Below are 24,203 nucleotides of genomic sequence, written 5' to 3'. Positions count from 1 at the left end.
TGATTTTTTTTTTCAACGTTTATTTATTTTTGGGACAGAGAGGGACAGAGCTTGAACGGGGGAGGGGCAGAGAGAGGGAGACACAGAATCGGAAACAGGCTCCAGGCTCTGAGCCATCAGCCCAGAGCCTGACGCGGGGCTCGAACTCCCGGACCGCGAGATCGTGACCTGGCTGAAGTCGGACGCTTAACCGACTGCGCCACCCAGGCGCCCCAGATTTTTTTAAATTGGACACCAAAAGCAAAGACAACAAAAGCAAAAATAAACAAGTAGGACTATACCAAACAAAAAAGCTCCTGCACAGCAAAGGAAACCATCACCAAGATGAAAAGGCAACCTGCCAGATGGGAGAAAACATTTGCAAATCATGTATCTGATAAGAGGTTAATATCCAAAATATATAAAGAATGTATTCAACTCAATAGCAAAAAAAAAAATCTGACTAAAAAAATGGGCAAAGGATCTGAAAATCCGTTTTTCCAAGGAAGACATCCTGATGGCCAGCAGACACATGAAAAGACGCTTAACATCACTAATCATCAGAGAAATGCAAATCAAAATCAAAATCAAATGCAAATCAAAACCACAATGAGATATTACCTTATACCTGTTAGGATGGCTATTATCAAAAAGACAAGACATAACAAGTGTTGGTGAGGATGTGAAGAAGAGGGAAACCTTGTGCACCGTTGGTGGGAATATAAATATGATGCAGCCATTATGGAACACAGTCTGGAGGATCCTCAAAAAACTAAAGATAGAACTACCATATAGTCATTCTCTTTTCCTCCCTGGCTGCTTGAAGCTCAGCCACCATCAAGAAGGACACAGTACCTATCTGGGCCAGGAAGTTCATGACCAACCAACTACTTCAGAGGAAGCAACTGCTCATTGATGTTCTTCACCCTGGAAAGGCAACAGTACTTAAGACAGAAATTCAGGGAAAACTAGCCAGAACGGACAAGACCACACCAGATGCCATCTTTGTATTTGGATTCAGAACCCATTTTGGTGGTGGCGAGACAACTGGCTTTGGCATGATTTATGGTTCCTTGGATGATGCACAGAAAAATGAACCCAAACATAGACTTGCAAGACATGGCCTGTGTGAGAAGAAAAAGACCTCCAGAAAACAGGGAAAGGACCATAAGAACAGAATGAAGAAGTCAGGGTGACTGCAGAAGCCAATGTTGGTATGGGCAACAAGTGAGCCGGAGATTGGAAAACAGAAGGAATAAAGGTTCTGCAGTGACTTTATCTGTGGTGATGGTGCAGATTTTTCATGAGAGGATTAATCAGCTAAGAACTTAAAAATATATATGGGGCGCCTGGGTGGCTCAGTCGGTTAAGCACCTGACTTTGGCTCAGGTCATGATCTCATGGTTCAGATAGTAAGTTTGAGCCCCACATCAGGCTCTGTGCTGACAGCTCAGAGCCTGGAGCCTGCTTTGAATTCTGTGCCTCCTTCTCTCTCTGCCCCTCCCCTGCTCTCTCTCTCTCTCTCAAAAATAAATAAACATTAAAAAAAAAAAAGAAAGAACTTAAAAAAAATAGAACTACCATATGATCCAGCAATTCCACTCTGGGTATTTATCTGAAGAAAATGAAAACACTACCTTGAAAAGATATATGTACCCCCATGTGCATTACAGCATTATTTACAATAGCCAGGATATGAAAACAACCCAAATGTCCATCAGTGGAAGAATGAAAAAGAAAATACGGTGTGTATGTCTGTGTGTGTGTATATATGTATACATACAGTTATACACACATATATACACATATACCTACACTTACACACACACACACACACGCACGCACACACACATGGTTCAGCCATAAAAATAATCCTGCCATTTGCAACAACAGGAATGGACCTTGAGGGCATTATGATAAGTGAAATAAGTCAGGAAGAGAAAGGTAAGTATATACCTACATACCATATGATCTCACTTATATATAGAATTAAAAACAAAATCAACCTGAGAGTTACAGAGAACAGATTGGTGGTTGCCAGAGGTTGGAGGCAGGGGGAGTGGACAAAATACATGAAGAGGGTCAAAAGGTAGAGACTTCCAGTCATAAATAAATAAGTCACGGAAATATAATGTGCAGCATGGTGACTGCAGTTAATAATACTCTTGCATATTTTAAAGTTGCTAAAAGAGTACATCTTAAAAGTTCTCATCACAAGAAAATAAAATCTGTAGGTATGGTGACAGATGTTAACTAGACTTATTGTGGTGATCATTTTGCAATCTACACAAATATCAGATCTTTATGCTGTATGCCTCAAATTGTTGTAAAAAAGAAGTTTAAAAATTATGTTAATATGTCTAAAGCACTTAGAATAGGGCCTGACATAGAGAAAATGCTAACATAAATTACTAAATAAAACAAAATGTGTGTATTGATGAATGCCGTGCCATATCTAGTTTAAAATGATGGCCTACAATTCAGCGCAACTACAGATTTGGTTAAGAAAAGATCATAACAAAAGAACAACAAAACTTTACCTTTCTCATGATCGTTTATACAGATAACATTAAACATCATATATAGTCCTACTCCTTCTCACACATAGATCGCCCTCTATCCAGTCACACTGTTGGCAAGATGTTATCCAATAGTTCCACTTTTTATAGGAAATGTAGTTTCTCTTTCCGGCTTTTGTTTCCTAAGGTCTAATATTGCAGACTTATTTTAGCAAAATGTTGCTCAATTTAGCCCACCCAGACTCGTGAGACAACCTGACCGAAACAACCAGGAAGGGAGAAATGGAACAGGATGTACACACAACCCACTACCTTGTGATCATTTTGTAAATGTCAGATTCTGAAATCGGGTCAATGGTCTTGTTATTCTCAGTCTCTGGATGACATTTTCTTAGTTAATTAATTAACGTGTACATGTTAGGGACTTTGGCCAGATATTCTCATTGTATTTCCTTCTTTGGAAACCCTCCAACCTCCACCCTTAAGAAACAATGACTTTTGAAATGGTCTAAGCAAAAGGAAATCTATCTCATTTGCAATGTTTCACGCAGTGGGGTGAAGAAAGGAAGTTAGAAAAAGGCCTGCGGTGAGATCAGGCTACAGTGCTGTGCTCAAAAAGGATGTGCTCTGGGGTCACACTCCCTGGTTGGAACCCACGGTCTGCTTTTTCCAAGCTAGTGACTTGAGCAAATTACTTATTTATCAGGCCCTCGGTTTCTTCCTTTGTAAAATGGGGATGATAATAATGCCTACGTCGTGGTAGTAGCCAGCTCCAACAAGGCTCCCAATGGCCTCTACCTCCTGGTATTCATGTCTTTGTGTAGTTCCCTCCTATGGTATCAGGGTTGGTCTTGTGTGACCAATCAAATATGGCAGAGGTGAAGGTACGTCACTTTTCAAGGCTCAGTGATGCTAGTTTAACCTGGAAAGGTAAGTTTCCAGTGGCTGCGATTTCTTCCGGTTCTAGGGGACAGAAAACCTCAGTGAATCCCTGCCCTGATCACTAGGCCAGGGTGGAATGCACAGCCCCAGTGCACATAGGCATCACAAGTAAAATGTGATGGATTCGTCCTTTGGAAATACATCTGGGGGTTCAAGAAGTGTGAGCTATTTTTCTGAATTTGCATTTGGTTTCTGACTATGCTCTTAACCATTAACGTCTTAGGAATTACTGTCCCTTTCAGTTACCCATCCAAACTTTACACATTCACTCAGGAGAGGTTTCCAAAGCAGGATAGACAATGCATGCAGCAATCATTTGGGTACAGGCAGGAAATACTAAACCTCTAATTTTATTTATGAAAGTGGTCTGCTTCACAGATATGACTTGTGAGATGTAATCATAAACAACTGTATTTTGTTCTTCTACTGTTCCTTTAACTTTTCTCAGTGGGCTGGCATTATTTCTGTTGCCCCTGGCCAAACCACTCTGCAGGCTCATGACTTTTCTGGAGGCTCAGGTAATTGGAAATGCTATGCTTAGGTTTCACAGATTGCAGCCTCAATGCAGAAGTTACCGTGTAAGTATAAGTAAGCAAACGAAAATGGCAGAACTTATGCTTCTATTCCAAGATAAGGTAGGTTACCTCGATTTAACGAACAAAATGAAACAATGATGATCAAATCAAATCTGACAGGAAGGTAGCTCTATATGATGCAAAGCAAAATTATGAAGATGATTATTTAAAATTAAGGATTTATATTCACTATCATTGACCACGACCCTTCCTCCAATGTATTTTGTTTCATGAGATATTCATTAGTTACATTAGCACATGTAAAGAATTTATAAACAAGCAAAAAACCCCACATTTTTTGAGGGTGTGCCCCCCCAAATTTTTATTGATATTGGTTAGCAATTTAAAAAAAATGAGACCTCTGCTTTATGTTTCCATGCATGCCTCACTGCTTCCAGAAAGATGCCCACAGACCTCTCCACTGAACTCCTACAGCATTTGTGGACCGGTCCACCTGAATACCCTTTAATTATTCAGTCACCCACTCTGTTCTCTAGCGGTTTCATTTTATGGTCTTCATTTGCCCAATAAGGTAATGAACTTCCCAAGGACAAGCCAATATCCATGCTGCTTGCTACCCATGAAAGGTGTCTGGTAATATCTCAGAGTTGTATTTAAGCCTGCCTTGAGTACAGTTCCTTTTGGCCTAGAGTTGGGGAATTACAGGGCTTTCCTGCTCCAAGTGAACAATGGGTGAAGAGTGGGTAGAAGGAGGAAAAGGAAACATTTTTTTAAAATTCCAAAGAATCTGGAAGATTTGCTCTGTGTGATTCCTTAAAGAGCAGAAATAAAAGCCAAAGCCATCACAAAATAGCACTTAATTTCTAATTTTATGTTATTCTAGTTCAATGATTCCTCTCGGAAATAAAGAGGAAGCATTTGAGGACTGTGAAATTCCGGGAATCCAAGCTCTCTTTGACAAGCAATAATCTCAGCTTCCACTGTTCCTTCCTTCCCCCCACCCCCACCCCTCCTTCCTTTGTCCCATCCTCCCTCCCCTCCTTCTTGGATTCCTTTCCCATCTACTGAGGACCCACCTACCACATTGTACTGAGCTGGGTGCTCTGAGAGAGTAAGGTATCCCCAGGGAAAGCTTGCCACCTTAACTGCTTTGGGAACAGAGAGAGGTTGAAAGAAACAAATGTGAACTGACTGGAAGGGCAAGAATATGTACAGTTGACTCTCCTTACTTGCTGTGGTTGTGCTCTATATAAAGTTGCAGTGAGCACTGAATTAGTGAAACCTGAACCACTGCTCCCAGGGGAAGCACAGTGGGGTTCTGTGAACTTTTGGTGGCATTTTTCAATCAATACATAACTTGTTTTAATTTTTTTTTAATGTTTATTTTTGAGAGAGAGAGGGAGGGGAGGAGAGTGCAAGTAGGGGAGGGGCAGAGAGAGAGGGAGACACAGAATCTGAAGCAGGCTCCAGGCTCTGAGCTGTCAGCACAGAGCCCGACACGGGGCTCAAACCCATGAACCATGGGATCATGACCTGAGCTGAAGTTGGACGCCTAACTGACTGAGCTACCCAGGAGCGCCTTAATACATAACCTTGTTTTATGTGTGCTTCTGTCCAAAGACACCTTATCTAATACAGGGTTGATTCATTAATATCAAACTCATAGCCCCCAGCAATGTGAGTCATGCCTGAACGAAGCTTCTCTAACACATGTATGTTCTCCATGGGGCACATCATAGCCTTCCTGTGCTTCGGAAAACAAGACAGCACTTCAGCATGTGCTTGGAGGATATTTAGAACAGTGAAATAACCACCCCCCAAAAGCACAAAAATGTGAAAAACATGACACTAAACACCACGAAAAGGACACTTGTTTACAGTGTAAGCTGTAGGCAGAAACAAGAAGGCTCAGCTTTGCCTTGTTCAGCTTCAGCTGAGAATGTGAGCCTCAGGCAACTCAATTTTTTCACTGCTCTGCATGTGTCCACAAAGGACCATGAAAGGGCTTCAAGTATTGATTTGGGGTAACAACTAAATTTTAGTGAGTGGATGAACTCACAAATATGAAATCTGCAAATAATGAGGGTTAACTCTGTGTGTTGTGTGTGTGTGTGTGTGTGTGTGTGTGTATAAAGTTCCTATTCAGAAAACTTCAGGACCAACAAGGGAAGGACAATACATTGGGAAGATATTTCTGGAGAAGGGGGCCAGCAAACAGGGGAGAGAGGAGTGAGCAGGGAATCAGTCCAGCACCTTGGCCTGGGGGAGAACAGTGGGGTGCACCCCTGGGAAAGAGTAGAGTCTGTCTGGAGAAGGGTCTGTATTGGATGCCCGGAGGAGGCAGCATTTGGAAGGGAAGTGGAAAGCAGGGTGGGAGGTGAGGGGACGTGCATGGCTCAGCTGGAGAAGTACTAAGGCACACACCTGCCGGAGAACGTGAGAAGTCAACTATATGAGCCTCTTACTTGGGTTTGCTCAATTCCAAATACAAAGCACAAGAGGCCTTTTATAAGAAATGACAAAATACTAGTTAGTTCTTCAAACACAAATTTGTAAAGGAGAAGAATGTTTAGAAGGAAAGACTTTTAGGTAGGTCTTTGCTGCAAACGTATTTTACAAGCAAATAGCAATCACCCCTGCTCTGCAGGCAAACAAGAGAAACTGGGCTCAACGCCAACCAACCTGAGACAGAAATACTGTTTTTGAAACCAGTAATGACACTTGTCAAACCCCACACATGCTTTAAGCCATCAGAACAAAAGGTGTAAGTACCTACTTTGATGAAATACCACTGGCTACTTAGCAGGAAAAATGTAAGTAGAGCCGGAATCTCTGAGTCAGAAAAAACCCCAGTGCGGCTGAATCTTGCAATCAGGTGCACCTAGAAAAGAAACAGTAGGGACTGAGAAGAAAATAAAGTATGATTTAGATCAGTATGTGGGAAGAATTTTTTTAAGTTTATTTATTTATTTTTGAGAGGGGGAGAGAGCGAGCAAGAACACACACTGGGGAGAGGCAGAGAGAGAGGGAGAGACAATCCCAAGCAGGCTCTGTGCTATCAGTGCAGAGCCCCGTGCAGGGCTTGAACTCATGTGAGGCTTGAACTCATGCGGGGCTTGAACCCAAGAACCGTGAGATCATGACCAGAGCTGAAACCAAGAGCCAGCTTAACTGACTAAGCCACCCAGGCGTCCCTGTGAAGAAAATTTTTTTCTTGTAACTTGAAAACAGCCTCCCTTCCTGCTTGATCCACCTTTCCCTACTCCAGCTGGGAGCTTGTTGGGTTTGAGTCCATAATGAGAGAGCCTGGGTTGCTGCAATGAATGAGTTTTGGCTTGGTGCAGAGGTCCCAAAGGAATGGGACCTGGCATGGGTCAAAGCAGCACATCAAAACCTGGCGGCAATATGTCCACCAAAAGACATGTTCTGGAATGTGCTATAGCAGCACCATTCACAGTAATGCAGAACTGAAAATTATCCTAATGTCCATCCACACTAGGACAGATAAATATATCGTGGTCTACCCACACATGTAACACTACACAGCAGTGAGGACACATAACCCAGAACTATACACAACAATATGGAAGAATCTTACAAATATAAGAGCTAAAGAATCCAGGCATGAGAGTACCTACTGTACATTTCTTTTTAAGTAAAGGAAATATAAATAACAAAACAGGTAGAAATAATATGTTGTTAGCAATCAAGCAGTGATTACCTCCAGGGAGCGAGGCTTATAAAGAATAGGAGAGAATTTGAGGGGGCCATCTAGTGGGGTGGTGGTGATGCTCTGTATCTAATCTGGGTACTGATTGCACTGGTGTGTGTTCAGTTTATAAAGCTCAGTGAGCTATGCACTTATGATATGTGCACTTTTATGAGTAGATTCTATGGTTCAATGAAAATATTTGTAAAGGGTTTACCATTTACAAGAGGACAGTAAGTGCATTTTGTGTTGCAAGCAAACATATTGCCTGGTGACATCAGAGGACAAGAAAGAGTTCAAGAAGCAGCTTTTTCTTTGCTTCAAAGCCAACAAAGAGTAAAGCACTGAATAAAAGTATCCCTGGAACCTCATATGAAAGCCTCATTCATTTGTACATTTATTCATCCATCCAACAAACATGGTCAGAGATGGAAAATATACCATCTGGAAATTCAGGACACTCCATTGAGTGGGGAAAAAGGACAAATAAACTGATATTTATGCTGTATTGGGGATGACATTAGACTATTAGAGGAGTACCGATTTGAGGATCCAGGGCCAGGACTCCAAGAGAAGGAGTCCTGATATGTTTGATAACTCTTGAACTGAATTTCCTCCAATCCCAAAAGTATCCTTTGAGTCTCTAAGGCAGTGGTTTAATTTAATATTCATACTGATCCCTGGGAGTATCTTATTAAGATGCAGATTCTGAGCCAGCAAGCCAGGGCCAGGGCCTGAGATCTGTATTTCTGGTGAGGCTTTTAAGAGACACTGATACTGCTGGTCTTGGAACCCTACTTGGTGTGGGGGAAACAGAGAAGGTCATGTGACCAGCAGTCCCACCCAGCACAGCTTGACAATCTATCCTGTTCTGGCCAGTCCCTCCTGTGGGCACAAACAGAGAAGCAAATGGCAAATCTGTGTGAGAGGCTCTCCAGACCCAGCCTGCTTTCAACCAGGGATAGGGGCCAGGGAGGAGGTAGAAGGAGTCAGGGCAGGTGGAGAGGGTCGCTTATGCTATTTTACTAACTGGGAAGAACTTTGTCTTGTGCTCCCTTCATTTCTGGCCTCCCCAGCTGCCCTCACCTTTTCTTGGCATGACCAGACTAGAGATGTGAATATTAAGTATAAAATTCTTGAACACACAAAAACAGATTTCATAGAAAAATGCAGAAATGGGTCAGGGCTGCCTCAACCATTTTGTGAACTAAACATGAAAAAAAAAAAAGTAGCTAAAATAATTTCTTCCACTTTCTCACCCACTGGAAGGAGAACAGGAAGGGCGTCACGTACACTTCTGTTCTGTCAGGAAAAGAGATTCTGCTAGACTCCTGTCCAGATTAGAGGGACGGGAGAGAGCTCCTGGGAGAGAACTCTTTCTAGGAGCCCTGGGGACGGGTGGAGGTCAAGTCTTAAGGAAGAGCTCCAGAGAGCTGAGATCTTTCTTGCACAAGCTACTCTGAGCTTGGCTGAAGTTTGGCGTGTGAAGGTGACCCTGAAGAGCTCGACATGATGGAAATAGGAAGTCATGTGTTAATACACCTATTGCGATTTTCCCAAATTTCCTAAGTGTAAATATATTTCAAAAACAGGTGATCATCACTAATGTTGGGAACTCTCTTCAGAGGTCTCTTTTGGCACTATCTGCTGATTTCCCATGTCTTGGTTGCTTCTCATTTTCCAGGTCTTCCTAAAAACTCTTGCTAACAAAATAAGGAAAAACACATATTAACATGACCAAAATGGACAAAATAAAAACCAATAAAAATAATAGCAGCAAACATGTAACAAATGATCACTATGCCAAGTACAATGCTTAGCACTTCACATGCATTATTTCATTTCATCCTTCCAACAACCCCATGAGGCACAGGTATCTCAATTTTCCCGAAAGGATTGAGGATTCTAGGGATTAAGTAATTTTTCCAGGTGAGCAGTAGAGCTAAAATACTCCCTGTTCAAATGGCTCTGTAAATATATTTACTACTTCTTTTAATAAAACTTTACATTTAGGGGCCCCCAGGTGGCTCAGTCGGTGGAGCGTCCGACTTCGGCTCGGGTCATGATCTCACTGTTTGTGAGTTCGAACCCCACATTGGGCTCTGTGCTGACAGCCTGGAGCCTGCTTCCGATTCTGTGTCTCCCTCTCTCCGCTCATGCTCTGTCTCTCAAAGATGAATAAATGTTAAAAAAAATTTTTTTAAATAAATAAATAAATAAAATTTTACATTTCATCCTTAATAAAGTCTCCTTTTGTATATCATTCTTATTGTTATCATTCTTTTATAGAAGCAATGGAAAAGTTCATGTTTTTATTTTTTTTAATGTTTATTTATTTTTGAGAGAGAGAGAGAGAGAGACAGAGCGTGAGTGGGTTAGGGACAGAAAGAGAAGGAGACACAGAATCCAAAGCAGGCTCCAGGCTCTGAGCTGTCAGCACTGAGCCCAATGCAGGGCCGAAACCCATGAACCATGAGATAGTGACCTGAGCTAAAGTTGGATGCATAACTGACTGAGCCACCCATGTGGTCCAAGCTTCATGTTTTTAAACCTTCCCAATCCACCACTGGATATGAAGAAAACTTCTATTGTTTGTGAATTGCTAATTTTGGACACTGTATTTGGGGTCAGTGGTATCTTAGAAGGTAATTGCGACTGAATATCTATCTTTTGACTAATCTATTAATCAATTCGAGGAATGCATTTGTGGTTGCCTGTGACTCCCTCTTTTTGCACACATTGGCATAAACCCTGTGGGCTCCTGGTAATCGATAATAGAAGATGATGATATTGACATTCTTTTATTAAAACAAACTATCCTTTCTCCATGAGGAAGATCATTTGATCTTCAAATGTATGCAAATGTCAAAAAATGCAAATCTCAAAAAAATGTGTGCAAATGTCAACTATGTCACAGATTCTTAGGTCCTATGAAATTCAGACTTTCGCACGTGTAAAATATTGGATTTCATAGTTTTGGATGTTTTTATTTTATTTTGTTTTCCTTTGGCTTGCTTAAGCCAACACCAACCACACTTGGTGGTGTGACTTGCTTAAGCCACAACCTCCCACACTTTTTAAATCTTCAATTTCTTCTTCTCTAGAAACCCGTTCACATCTATATCTAAGCATGTTAAGGAATCTCTTTCCCTAAAAAAATAAAACACGCTCTCAATGCCACATTCTTCTCTATTCCTCTTTTGTCTTCCTTTCTCAACTTGGCCAAACGTCTTGACACGTTCTATCTCCCTGTTCTCTTTAATTGCTCAACCTATTGCTCTCCGGCATCCACCTTCCACGAAATTACAAACCTCAATAAAACCACCATCCTGCCTACTTCCACCCCGTTGCTGAATCCAAAGGAGGCTTTTTATTTTTTATTTTAATGGCCCTCCAGGCTGCATTTGACATTGCTGGTTGGCTCTTCTTAGTTTGTTTCATGAGTTCTTACTCTCCTTGACCCTCAAATTTCAGCTTTATTGAGATATAATTGACAAATAAAACTGTAATATATTTAAAGTGTACATTGTGGTGATTTGATATATGCATACATTGTGAAAGGATTCCCTCCTTCCTTTAGCCTTTTTTTGTTAAAACCTGCTGTTCTCCCAGCTTTCAACCTGTTTTCACTGCTGTTCCCTTTACACACTCTACTTGGACTGAACTCATTCACTGCCAGAGCTTCTTCACCTGCCACATTCCCGGATGTTCTGATATCTGCCATAAACTTCCCCAGATCTATGGATTTAAATATCCAAGTGATTCACAGACATCTCCACTTTGACTCCTATACATTCTAAAACTCTGAGTGTCCAAAATTAAAATTAGATCATCCCGCCTAAATCTGTCCTCTTAATATGTTTGCTCACCTTAATGATTCTCACACACTGAAGCCAAAAATCTGAGAAACACTTTAGGCCGCTTCTTAGTCTGTGAATCCGTTTATCTCTTAAGTATTCCTTCTTTTCTATTTTTACTTATTCTCTTTTGTTAGGCCCCATGCATCCTCTTCCTGGACTATTCTAATAGTTTCCTAACTCACCTGCCTCTGTTTTTGATAACTCATAGCCATTCTCTGAATAACCACCAGCGTTCTCTCCATGACGTGAATCTGACCATGTCCCTCACTTGTTTAAAATTCTTCAATGCCCGCCTCCCCCCAGCCCCCTCCCACCCCGCTCCATGAATTCAGGATTAAAGAACCAGCTATTTAAAGTCCTCTGAATCCTGTCGTCTCCCAGTTTTTCCAGCTTCAACTCTGAGGTCCCATCCCAAAGGAAATCATCCTTCAATCTTTCCTCACCTTCTGGAAGAGCCCCAGAGCCGAGCTAGATGTCCCAGCTCCAAATTCCAATCTTGTGGCCAGCACATACTCAACATCACAGAATTCTCTCATTACAGTATATTGAAATGACCTTCCTAAATTTCTAAAACGGGAATATTGGCTTATTCCGTTTTTGCTCTCCAGAACTTGGAAATGTACCTAAGAAGCACTAAAGAAAATCCTGTTGAACTGATACAATATTTAGCTCACGTGTATTGGGTTGCCGACACGGCAAGCCAGCAACCAAACAACTCTTAAAAAGTAACGCTTGCAGGTAATTTGACATTGGTTATTTCTTCCGTACTAACTTTTAAAATGTTTGAAGGTGCACTTTTATCACAGTTGTTGTAAAGGCAATAAAAGAAAACGAAAAAAAGCTTCTCTGTGCCTCCCCGTCGGGGAATCGAACCCCGGTCTCCCGCGTGACAGGCGGGGATACTCACCACTATACTAACGAGGAACTGCACGAAGGCAGGCCTTCTGCTAGGCCTCTTATTGCTTCTGACCCTGCCCTATCTTTACTGCCCGCTACTACCAACAGGTCTGACATTCTTCAATTGCCATTGCAATTTCTACCGAAGTTGGACGAAACTAAAATGGAAGCATTCACTTGATCTCCCCGCTACACTTGGGATCATTTCCGTCGGCCCACCCCTCCACCGGCTGCTCCCACTCCCCTCCTCTTCCTCCTCTCCTTTCAGGAATGTCCCCAGTCCTTTCAGCACCCCCCCCACACACACTCCCAGGGAGCATAGCGCACGCCTCCTCGCTCTGCATCACGGGACTTGTAGTTCCAGCCACGGGGCAACCTACTCTTCTCTCACTTTGAGAAACTTCCCTTCCCGGCGGGCGCCACGAGTCCTTCAGCTCTTTTTTACCTCCCTCCCTCCTCTCGCTCTCAGTCGAGTAGTCTGGCAGCTAGGTTTTGGGGTGCAGATCGGCGTGCGGAGGGACTCCCCAGAGCCATGCCCGAGGTAGTGGATACGTGCTCCTTGGCCTCTCCGGCTTCGGTGTGCCGGACCAAGCACCTGCACCTACGCTGCAGCGTCGACTTTACCCGCCGGGTGTTGACCGGCACCGCCGCGCTCACCGTGCAGTCTCAGGAGGACAATCTGCGCAGCCTGGTACGGTGGGACGAGCGCCCAGTGTCCGCCTCTCTCCGGCCGCCTGCGTCGCGTCCCTTTCCCCGCTGCCGCCCCTTCCCAGCCGCGCACCTCGGTCCGTCTGCAGCCCTCAACTCATATTCCACACCTCCCCTTCAGCCCTCACTCATTTCTCAGCCTCCACTTCCTCAGCCCCCACTCACCCTATATCTCCTCCTCCCAAACCCACTTATGTCTCTGCATCCCTCCGTCAGCCCCTGAATATACCTAAGTGTCTCTTCCTGCGCGCCTCTCCCCAGACTCCTCTTCCCAGTCCCTGGGCACATCCTAGCGCCCCATCCGCGCCCTGCTCCTCACCCAGCGCTCAGGCTTCATTTTAGCACGAATCCTCCCTCCCCTGTAATCCTAGTTTCTGGCGCTAACCCCCTTGTGGCCTCCCCATTTCCTCGGCCTGCAGCCCAGAACTCCCTCCTCGGGCCCCAGATTTCTTCCAGTCCCCCAGCGCACCTTCCTCAGTCCACAGTCTGATCTAAGTCACACCCGATGTCCTGCGGATGCTGATCCTTTGCTCCCAGGCACCTTATTTCAACCTGCACGTCTGCAGGACGGGACCCATCGACCTATCGTAGTCTTTCCTCAGCCTCCCTACCAGTGTTTCTCAAATCCCTTAGGATTTCCAGCTCCAGACCCGTCTATCCCTACTGCTTTGGTATTTCCAGTCTCTGCTAACTCTAGATGCAGCTCTTTTTCTCCAGGGTCATGGTCCTTCTACCTTTGATTCTTATTGCCCTTCTCTTCAAATAATTTAAGGACCGTTGGGCCATTCAGGCTTTCCAAGCGTATCTCAATGCAGTGTATTATAGTTGGTTCCAAGGAGCGAGTAATTATTGCGCTTCTTAGAAAGTAATGTACTTTCACAAGATCGCTAGCCACTTGAGTGATGAAAAGTTTGTTTAGATTTATGGAGCATGATTAAATTATTTTATGTGTACAACGTAACTTGTTTTCAGTGTTCTTACTCAAAGTGATAGTATTTGGATTGTGCCTTCCGCCTGAAGAATTTCATAGGTGAGCATTTTAGAAATAAGAGGGACAAGGGTTTAAAATGCCAGGCCCAGTGTATTTTGCATAGAGTATTGTGGCATCTACTAAAGCACAGCATTAAGCAACCTGATCACCATACGTTGTAGGCTTGATGGTGGGAAATTAGTGTGGTCAATTAGTTGGGTATAAGTTTAGATAAGAATTGGTGGTTCTCATGACTCCTGTTTGTGTAATAGGCCTGTGTTTTGAGTTTATTAATATGAACTAATGTAGCAGGTAACCTACTCTTTGCCCTTTACCATCTTGCTAGACTGATTCTGATTTGAAAAGTAGGTGGACTCCTCTATATATTGATATTTAGTCACCAAAAATACTACAAGGAAGAAAATTAATATCACAGGCAAGAAGATATCTATTTCCTTGTAGGTTGTACTTTGTTCTGCCTGAAGAACCATGCTATCTTTTATTGCAGGCAGCTTTGCCCTGGTAGGATTGGCCACTTCAATGCAATCTCTCTTTTTATTAAAAGAAAGTCGATTTTGATAGTTCATCGCTGCTTAATACGACCTTGCACTCTCACCTGTTTTGTAAAAATAAAGACTGAACTCTGATCCTTGAGGAAGCACAAGACAGGATGCTTCAATTTGGAAAAGAATGTACATTCAGTGTTCCAATCTAAAAACTTGCCCATTGTTTTCTTCATTCCCCAAATCTTGAGAGAAGTAAGGTTTTTAAATCAGGATGTCTGGCTGGCATGTCTGTTTAGTAAATTAGAGCCGAGAATTATAATGTTAGATTTTATGCAAGGAAGTCTAGTTGTATACAGTGGCATCTGTTTGTAATTTGCTTATTTATCACAACAACTTGAGGCCAAGAGTTTGGTTTTATTTATTCAACATTAGCATCTTTCCTCCGCTAGATTACAGGCTCTTGAAGGTAGTTCTGTGTTTCATGGCTCTTTGTATCTCAGGTTCTTAGTATAGCACCTGGCAGGTAGAGGACGTGTTGTTAGTTTGATGAACCAATGGATGAATTCAATTAGAAAGCAGTGCCTAAAGTTTACATGGGCTGCACTAAAAATGTGCTAAGTGTATCTTGAAGGTGAGAGGACCTCATCCTCACCACCAACCACCAATAGAGAGGACCCAGTGGCAGTGCTGGGTGAGGACATCAAGTGTCCTTTCTCACTTCATTCTCGGAGTCCTTGATCCTGGGAATGTTGAAGGAACCCTGCTAGGACTAAATCCCAGCTTTTCTGAAAATCCTTCTGAAGTTTTGGGTTATTTGCACTGAAGTTTAATACTCATTTGTGATAACTTCCAAGCATTTGTTTCTTGTATTAAAATTTTCAATTTTTTTAGGTGTTCTGTCAGTTGATGGCTCAAAGAGTTTTTAATGTCTTGACCAAGATCATTCACTAGTAAGTTGCAGAAGCCAGGATGTGAACACAGATCTTTCTGACTGCAAACCCTTAGTCTTCACTAAGTAAATAGCTGAGCTGGGAATCAAATCAAGGTGTTGTTTTAGTTTTGGTTTTAACAATAACCCCATGCTTTTTTCGTTATAGCATCCTGCAAATAACAAATAGAAAATGTAGAGACATAATACTGAGGCATAAAGCTTTTTAACTTAATTTTTTTCATGTTTATTCATTTTTGAGAGAGAGAAAGAACATGTGCGTGAGCAGGGGAAGGGAAGAGAGAGAGAGAGACACAGAATCCAAAGCAGCCTCTGAACTGTTAGCAGAGAGCCTGCTGAGGGGCTCAAATCCACAAACTATGAGATCATGACCTGAGCCAAAGTCCGGTGCTTAACCAACTGAGCCACCCAGGCGCCCCATAAAGCTTTTTAATTTAGAGCCATGCTTTGTTGAAGAAAGAATTTGAGCTTGCTTTAAAAAAAATATACAGTATTATAAGATTAAAAATACTTTAAGAATTTGGAGGAAGAGAGGGGCACGTGGGTGGCTCAGTTAGTTAAGCATGAGACTTCAGCTCAGGTCATGATCTCGCGGTTTGTAGGTTTGGGCCCCCCATCGGGCTGTGTGCTGACAGCTCAGAGCCTGAAGCCTGCTTTGGATTCTGTGTCTCCTTCTCTCTCTGCCCCTTCCCTACTCACGCTCTGTCTCTCTCTCTCAAATAAACAAACATTAAAAAAATTTTTTTAAAGAATTTGGAGGAAGAGAGAATAAGGGTAGGGAAACCAAATGTATGGCACAAAGTCCTAAAAAAAGAGAAGTGGGTTGCGAGGTTTAACATGGAGCTTCCCAGCAGCCTGTGCAAAAGGGAATTGGTTATATATTCCATGGCATCTAGCCAGCTGGTTTTGGGGGTGTTATTCAAAGAGGATACTGTGAGATATAGTAAATCAGTAACTTCGTAGTAACTTCCTACCATTAGTAGGTCTGTTTCTTACAACTGCATGTGGGTATCTTGGTCTTATACACAGTTGGTGTTCAGTAAAACTTTATTGAAAAGTACTATTTCCAGCTTTTCAACTATCCAGTTTCCTTTTTGTCCTATTACTATTTTTGATCAATTGTTTAATAACATTTATTAGTGAAATTTGAAGGGGAATTTCTTAATTTGAGAATGATAGCTGAGGTTAAGACTTGAGATACATAGCTTAACCACTGTGTTTTGTATTGTCTCTTGGCTCAGCACTTGCTTCATGCTGATATCAACTGATACCTACTACTTTTCAGGTACTGTGCTGAACTCTGGGAATGCAAACCTAAGAAGGTTTCTGTCTTTTTAAGAACCCTCAAGCTAGTAGAGAAAAACATAGCAATATAATATGGTACAATAAATGCTATAGGAGAGATTTGGACCAACTACTGTATTAAGTTCAGAGGATATGAAAAAGATTAAAAAAATAGTCATAACAGTAATCTGACTCTCTGATTCTGAATAGATTTGAAAAGTTTAGGCGATACAGACAATAGAATATGTTCCTCTGGGAAATGAGCCAGTTGAGTCATCCTTTTGGTTATGAAAGTCATGTAAACATGAGTAGTTATATACATAGATATTCAAATTAAGTTTTTAAAATAAATCAGATAGCCAGAAATAGGTACTGGAATAGGAAGGCACAAAGGAGTAACCCTCTCATTCTCAATAAGATATAAATCTAATAAAACCAAATATTCTGAATATGCAAGTGCAAGAAGATAAGTCAGTTCTACTAATTTAGAGTAAGGGAGATGGTTGAGGTGCCCCCAGAAGAAAGTAACCCAAAAGGAATAATTACCTATTAGCAGGAAAACAGGTGGCTCCCCTAACAAATATGGCTGCTTTAAAAAAAAGATCAAACCAGAATGGAGATTTTTTCCAACCAAGTATCATTGACTCTAGAAAGGTAGACTGCCTCTTGTGACTTTTCCTGAGTTTATAGTTCAGTTAACCAACTTGAAAGAGAAGCAGCTGGTCCTCCAACTCCCCATGCCACTGCAGCCAGATTTCAGTAAAAAGATGCCAGAGGTAGGGAGATCAGACCGCAGGTGGTTCTAAGGCAGGGTCTGGCCTACAGTGGTGATAGAAGGACAGAGAAGAAAGTATGAGGACGGCGTGAAAGAAAAATTTGTTAATTGGCTGTGGGGGATTGGGAAGTGGGATCAATTGTGGATTATTTAAATGTCTCAAGCCTTAGGTACCTTGAGGATTCTGTTAACAGAACAGAAATAAAGGGAGAGAGCTGATTTCAGGGACATCCAGGTAGCTTCATTTTTGGAATTTTGAGAAGCCCACTGACTATGAGGCAATATTTCCCATGGAAATGTCAAGCAGGCAACTCAGAAACCCGGCAGCAGTCCTGGGGAAGAGGTAACAACTGTAGAAACAGACTGTAGTCATCAGCACAGAGGTATTGGTTGATGACACGGGATGAGTGAGAATGAGAGAGTGACGAATATGGTAAGAAAATGTAGGGATCAAAGCTAGAACATTGGGACATATCCATTTTTAGGAGCTAGAAAGGAGGTGGAGGAAATGGCATTAGACAAGGAGGAAAACCATTCATGTTTAAACTCAAAGAAGCCAAGGAAAGGACATCGAACAGATGAGGTGGCCCATAAGGGCTATGAGTGGATGGGGGTCCAGATTACAGAGCAGAAAAGACCCCTCGATCAGGAGGAGTGCCCTGCCCTCTCAGTAGCAGAGGATGGAGAAGCCAGACTGAAGAGGGAGAAAGGAAAAAAGGAGGAGAGATTGATGAGGAAGAGGAAATAGCAGCCGTAGGTTGCCCATAGCGTTTAAGAATGGAAGGAGACAGGGGTGCCTGGGTGGCTCGGTAGGTTGTGTCCGACTCACGATTTCAGCTCAGGTCATGATCTCAGGGTCTGTGAGTTTGAGCCCCATGTCAGGCTGTGTGCTGACAACGCAGAGCCTGCTTAGGATTCTGTCTCTCTCTCTCTGTCTTCCCCTGCTCATGCTCTCGCCTGTGGGTGTGCATGCTCTTTGCCGATCTCTCTTCCTCTCAAAATAAATAAACTTTAAAAAAAGAAAGGAAGGAGACAAGGTATCAGGGCAGATTGATCAAGTGAAGTTTAAAAAGTAACATTGGGAGACTTGTTCAGGTTGTTTGGAAACAGTCTTGTGGCATAGGAAGGTTGAAGATTCTAGAGCAAGAGAGAGATGATGAAAGGTATGGTCTCTAGGGCTCAGATGGAGGATTATGGGGATGGAAAGCACTCAGACACCTGCTGCCACTCCCTTCCTGCCCCACGCAGTTGTCCTTGATGGGCCATGGCAAGTAGACACCCTCTCCCAGTCCTTGGTAGGTCATGTGGTAGGAGCTGTCCCCCACCCCACCCCACCCCCGCCGCCCAGGTTGGGCTTTTTCAAGGTACATAATGGCAGTATACAGCCTGCGTATTTGCCCAGCAAGTGCCAGGGTTTCTTTTAATTTGGGGATAGATGCAAGTACATAGGAGTTGGAATTTCAGGAAGAAATACATGGTGAGATACATCAAGGAGTGGTGATGAAAGAAACTTTTAAGTTCGAGGTGAATTTCGTTCATAACAGGGAAGTTAAGTTTTAGGAGATAGGAACAAAGGCATTTTAAATTAGATTTGACTTCCACTTAAAACCTCAAATTTGTGGGACTATCCCGGAATTACCTAATGATATATATGCAAACTTTAGAACCAAAAATTTTTCAGGAAGCTTAGAGCCCCAAGAGACGAGACCTACACTAACTTTTGACTTCTTTAATTCTTGTAATTTCACTCTGTATTTTACTCTCTATGAGCAACTAGTTCTACTCTGTAATCATTATAGTTAACCCATAACTAATATTAGTTTTCTCTGGTGCATATAAAACAATTTTCTTATCACTTAAAAACACTAATTTAATTCTAGATTTTGGATACAAAGGACCTCACGATAGAAAAAGTGGTCATCAATGGACAAGACGTTAAATATGCTCTTGGAGAAAGACAAAGTTACAGAGGATCACCAATGGAAATCTCTCTTCCTATTGCTCTGAGCAAGTATGCATGTTATTATCTTTCTCTTTTACGTAGCTAAATAATAGAGAAAAAGTATTTTTAATGTAAACAATTTTCCTTTCCTATTTCTAGTTTGACTATAGGTAGTAACTGGTGCTCTTACTGATCTCCTCAGATTGAAGTTTATGGTAAAAGTTATATGTTCTTAAGATACTAAAGAAATTCATTGTACAAAATCCTGAAGAATAGGAGTTTTGCTAACTGTTACTTCTTTACTGATCATTTTACTAATACCTAGAGTGATGATGGGAGCATGCCATCTTAAGGAGGCATTTCAGGATCACCTGGGAAACTTTTACAAGCTGCACATTTTTCACCTTTTCCCCAGAGGCCAGCCACTTGTATTAATGGAATAATGGCAATGACAAACATAGAACCGTTTCTGTATACCAGTCTTGAGATAATGCTTTAAATACATTTATCTAACTTACCGAATTTACATAATTTATCTAATCCTTACAATAACCGTTGTGGTGTGATTTCCATTTTACAAATGAGGAAAGGGAACCTCAGAGAAATAAAATAACTTATTCAAGAAAGTGGCAGCCACAGTTGTCATATCAGGGGTGTATCCCACTCCTTGGTAAATTGGGAAGGGGAGAAAGGGTGGAAAACCATTGGCCTAAAACAAGAGTGATCTACCCTCACCTTCCGGTGGCCAGTATATTCATGCTTCCTCTTCGTGTTTAAGAAAAAGAAACAACCACATGTAACTTGTCAGGTAGATATCATTGACCTCTTTCTGCAGATAAAGAACTATGGCAGAGGGTGGTCGAATAACTTGCCCAAGTTCCCTGAACCAGTAGGTTGTAGATTCAGGATTCAAACACAGGCATGGCTGCCGGTCTCCACAACTCTTACTATTTCCTCATGATGAGTGCTGCTCAAACTGAGGTAAAGGGCCAGTTCTTGGTATTTCCAATCTGTCACAGGCTGATTCTTTTATAAAATGCAATAAAGATGAATTGCTAGGAAGAAGAGATTAAAAGCAAGCACACATTTTTGATTACTAGATTCAGCAGATGTAAAAATGACTCCAAATTTCTAAATGCTTCTTCTCAGTGTCAACCTGTCCGGTAAGTTTGCAGGCCAGTACAACTCTGTGTCGTGCTGTGGCATCCACTGCTGGAGTAGTCACGGTTCCAAAATTATTTCTTCCACTTTCCCATTATCATAAAAGATTACATGATACCACAAGCGCAAGTGTGTGACAATCAGTAGTGTACTCCACGAATATTAATTCCTGTTCCTGTTACATCTTCATAAGCAGTTAGCATGGTGGAGTGAAAAGGACCCGGAAGCTGGCATTCAGGTAAGAACGTGAGAGGCAAACTTGACCTACTTAGGAGGCAGCATTCTAGAGCTTACGCTCCATCAGTCACGAGACCTTGTAAAATATTATTTATAGTATATACTCTGTGTATTATGAACCCAAACTGTAGTTAGATTGAATTATATGCTACTAATGTATTTGTTTGTTGCATACAGAAATCAAGAAGTCGTTATAGAAATTTCTTTTGAGACATCTCCAAAGTCTTCTGCTCTTCAGTGGCTCACTCCTGAACAAACTTCTGGGAAGGAACACCCATATCTCTTTAGTCAGTGCCAGGTAAAAGAGATCTGGAACGATTCATTATACATAGAATTCCCAGCACATTCAGTTCAATGAAGCAAAGTGGACAGTGGTCTCAGGTCTCACCTAAGATAGCATTTTAATGTATGTTATAACAACAATATGTATTTTCATTGATATCTCTCATTATTAACACATTCATATATTACTTTTAAAAAGAAACTCCCTTCAGTTTGAAATCTTGCCTCTTTGAAGTAGACTATCTAGGTCATATTTATATTTTTGTCCCCAGCACCTGGCATAGAACTTGGCATTCTTAAGTGGGCACTCAAGAAATGGTTATGAAATAGAAAGGAAAAAATTAATAAGGCAAAAGTAATATGTACTGGTTATGAAAAATGTTAATTATAAATGGAAAGTGAAAGCTCAGATTTTTCAGTCTTCTGCAGACATCATTGCCCAGAAGTAACCACCACTGAGTTAGGTTTGCATCTATTCCAGATTTTTCTTACGCATTTACAACTGTATATGTTTTGTAAATATATTAAAATACTGTTAAAATGACACAACTTAAACTATTTCTCTTTAAAAACTAAGAATGTGGATGGAACTGGAAGGTATTATGCTGAGTGAAATAAGTCAGTCAGACAAGGACAGGTATCATATGTTTTCACTCATATGTGGATCTTGAGAAACTTAACAGAAGACCATGGGGGAGGGGGTGAGGGAAGGGGAAAAAAATAGTTACAAACAGAGAGGGAGGTTAGGCAAACCATAAGAGACCCTTAAATACAGAGAACTAACTGAGGGTTGATGGGGGGGTGGTGCTGGGGAGAGGGAAAAATGGGTGATGGACGTTGAGGAGGGCATTTGTTGGGATTCCCCAAAAACCAAGAGAATCTACCCCGAAAACCAAGAACACACCTTACACACTGTATGTTAGCCAATTTGACAATAAATTATATTAAAATAAAAATAAATAAAATAAAAACTAAGAATAAAGAATCCTATAGAGACAATCTGTCACAAGGATAATACATATCAAACTATCTTCTAAAAAGAAAAAAATCTAATTCTGTTAGTAATCAAATAATTTATAATTAAAGGAACTCACTTTGTTAAACACTTACTGTATTTTCCAGCACTGTGTTACGTACTTTGCATACTTAATCCTCTCAGTATTCCTCTGGAATAGATACTATGTTAGGCTCAAATTTGAATACAAGTCTATTAAAAAAGAAGCAATAGTGGAACACAAAATAGACATGTTTACTTTCTATTGGCAATTGGAATACCTTTTTAATCCAGGAAACCCTTAGTTCAGTAATCTGAAAGAGATACAGTTTTCTAGGCACGAGTGTACAAGTTGTGTGCGCTCTTAGAAACATCTGATTTTCAGTCAGTACTTCTTTTAGAATGTCCATAATCTAAAGTTGGCAACATGTGCAAGATTTGAGAGTCACAAGAATGCGAATTTTCAATATGGTATTCCACTTCTTATTGGCAACAGTGTTTGAAATACAGGAAAGAGATTGCAGTTAAATTAAGAAATGACTGCGGGGGCACCTGGGTGGCGCAGTCGGTTAAGCGTCCGACTTCAGCCAGGTCACGATCTCGCGGTCCGTGAGTTCGAGCCCCGCGTCAGGCTCTGGGCTGATGGCTCAGAGCCTGCTTCGGATTCTGTGTCTCCCTCTCTCTCTGCCCCTCCCCCGTTCATGCTCTGCCTCTCTCTGTCCCAAAAATAAATAAACGTTGAAAAAAAAATTAAAAAAAAAAAAAAGAAATGACTGCGGTTAATGGGGAACCTGGACGTGATTTTGTTCGACAAGTTTGCCACGGTTGCCCTCCACACGTGTGCCTGGGTGTGGGCTTTTCCAGTGAGACACTTGTCAAAACCACTTTGGTGCTGCTGAGCCACCAACTAGAGATCGTTAAGGAACTCCAAAGACATGGTCTTAGAGGCCTGTTTTCGGAGAATCAGGTGGTTCTTCTAGTCTTACTTAATCCAGGTAGAAGTCATTTAGGATCCCATGTCCTTGGAGACTCTATTAGATAGGAAGTGAAAAGGGCTAGAGTTTGGGGGTTGTAAGGAGCGTGCAGTGGCAGCAAGTATGTCTAGGATCTGTAACAAGTTCAGGCAGAGATGTTAGTGTCCACGCTCCTTTAAGCTCAGGGGACTGTCTCAAGGAGGCTGGGGCTGCTTTGCTCACCAGCAGTCAGTCCAGAGTTGTTTGTCGGCCAGGGTACAAAATTATGGGTACTCTGGCCATTCTTCTTGATGGAACCGGCACTCGTGACAGATGGATGGGGAAGCAGAAAAACACTGCATCTCATGCGAATGAATCTGTCTAGATGGTATTGAGGAAGACTGTTCTTTCTCCTTTTCATCTTCGTTTTTACTTTCCAAGTTTGCTGCAAAATTGAAATGTCAAGACTCTAGCGACATTCCCCAAGCTGTTTTCCTCAGAACACAGACGTCCCATGAGATGTTAATAACTGACCAGAGAAAAATAGTTCCCCGTCAAAAACAATTGTAAGAATTCAAACAGGTTTCTTTATTGTAGGTCTTTTCAGAGTCTTCAGGAGGCTATGTTCCAAATGACTCATTAAGACAGGGATGTAGAATGCATGGTTTGCCATTTTATTTCACCAACGAGCCTTTTTTTCTCAGGGTCCCTAACAGCTTCTCACTGGGCACTACTGTTACTCTAAGTAGAGAGTAGGAAACAATGTTTAAGGTTGCTTCCTGCTTCAACTGAAATGTGACGATTGACCATACATTAAAATGGAAAATCAAACTTTTTTGTCCACAAGTCTGTTTTTGCTACTTCAATAGATCTGAGCAAGTGTGAGACATACTTTTAAAAAGAATGTGTCTAAGGACAGTGCTGCAATTTTAACGATTTCTTAATGACTTGATTTATAAGAAAGGAGAATAGCTTTCTCTTTCTTCCCCTCCCCCCCCCC

The 24,203-nt window shown here is 41.8% G+C and overlaps 2 protein-coding genes and 1 non-coding gene across 4 annotated transcripts in view; 2 read left to right on the top strand and 1 right to left on the bottom strand.

The window, feature by feature from the left end:
• The first annotated feature begins 614 nt into the window (after window positions 1-614).
• LOC122473700 (40S ribosomal protein S24-like) lies at window positions 615-1,257 on the top strand. The gene has a single exon (XM_043564314.1). The coding sequence runs from the start codon at window positions 855-857 to the stop codon at window positions 1,173-1,175; it is 321 nt and encodes a 106-aa protein (XP_043420249.1). The 5' UTR covers window positions 615-854; the 3' UTR covers window positions 1,176-1,257.
• Window positions 1,258-12,397: 11,140 nt separating this feature from the next.
• Window positions 12,398-12,469, bottom strand: TRNAD-GUC. The gene has a single exon. It is a non-coding gene; the product is annotated as a tRNA-Asp (tRNA).
• Window positions 12,470-12,856: 387 nt separating this feature from the next.
• LTA4H (leukotriene A4 hydrolase) overlaps window positions 12,857-24,203 on the top strand; it is a 35,675-nt gene continuing 24,328 nt past the window's right edge. The window contains exons 1-3 of one of the 2 annotated variants that reach the window (XM_043562183.1): window positions 12,857-13,133; window positions 19,515-19,645; window positions 21,152-21,272. In XM_043562183.1, coding sequence (XP_043418118.1) covers window positions 12,975-13,133; window positions 19,515-19,645; window positions 21,152-21,272 — 411 coding nt within the window. In that variant the 5' untranslated portion in view covers window positions 12,857-12,974. The remainder of the gene's footprint in view (window positions 13,134-19,514; window positions 19,646-21,151; window positions 21,273-24,203) is intronic. The other variant, XM_043562184.1, reaches the window with a different exon arrangement.

Source organism: Prionailurus bengalensis, chromosome B4 (assembly GCF_016509475.1).
Source record: "Prionailurus bengalensis isolate Pbe53 chromosome B4, Fcat_Pben_1.1_paternal_pri, whole genome shotgun sequence".
In the NCBI taxonomy this organism is placed as follows: domain Eukaryota; kingdom Metazoa; phylum Chordata; class Mammalia; order Carnivora; family Felidae; genus Prionailurus; species Prionailurus bengalensis.
The sequence above is the reverse complement of the archived record's forward strand: the minus strand, read 5'-3'. Positions and strand labels throughout refer to the sequence as shown.

What these genes read in the sequence shown, in the direction of transcription:
- LOC122473700 (XM_043564314.1), top strand. Translation starts at nt 855, where the DNA reads ATGACCAACCAACTACTTCAGAGGAAGCAACTGCTCATTGATGTTCTT.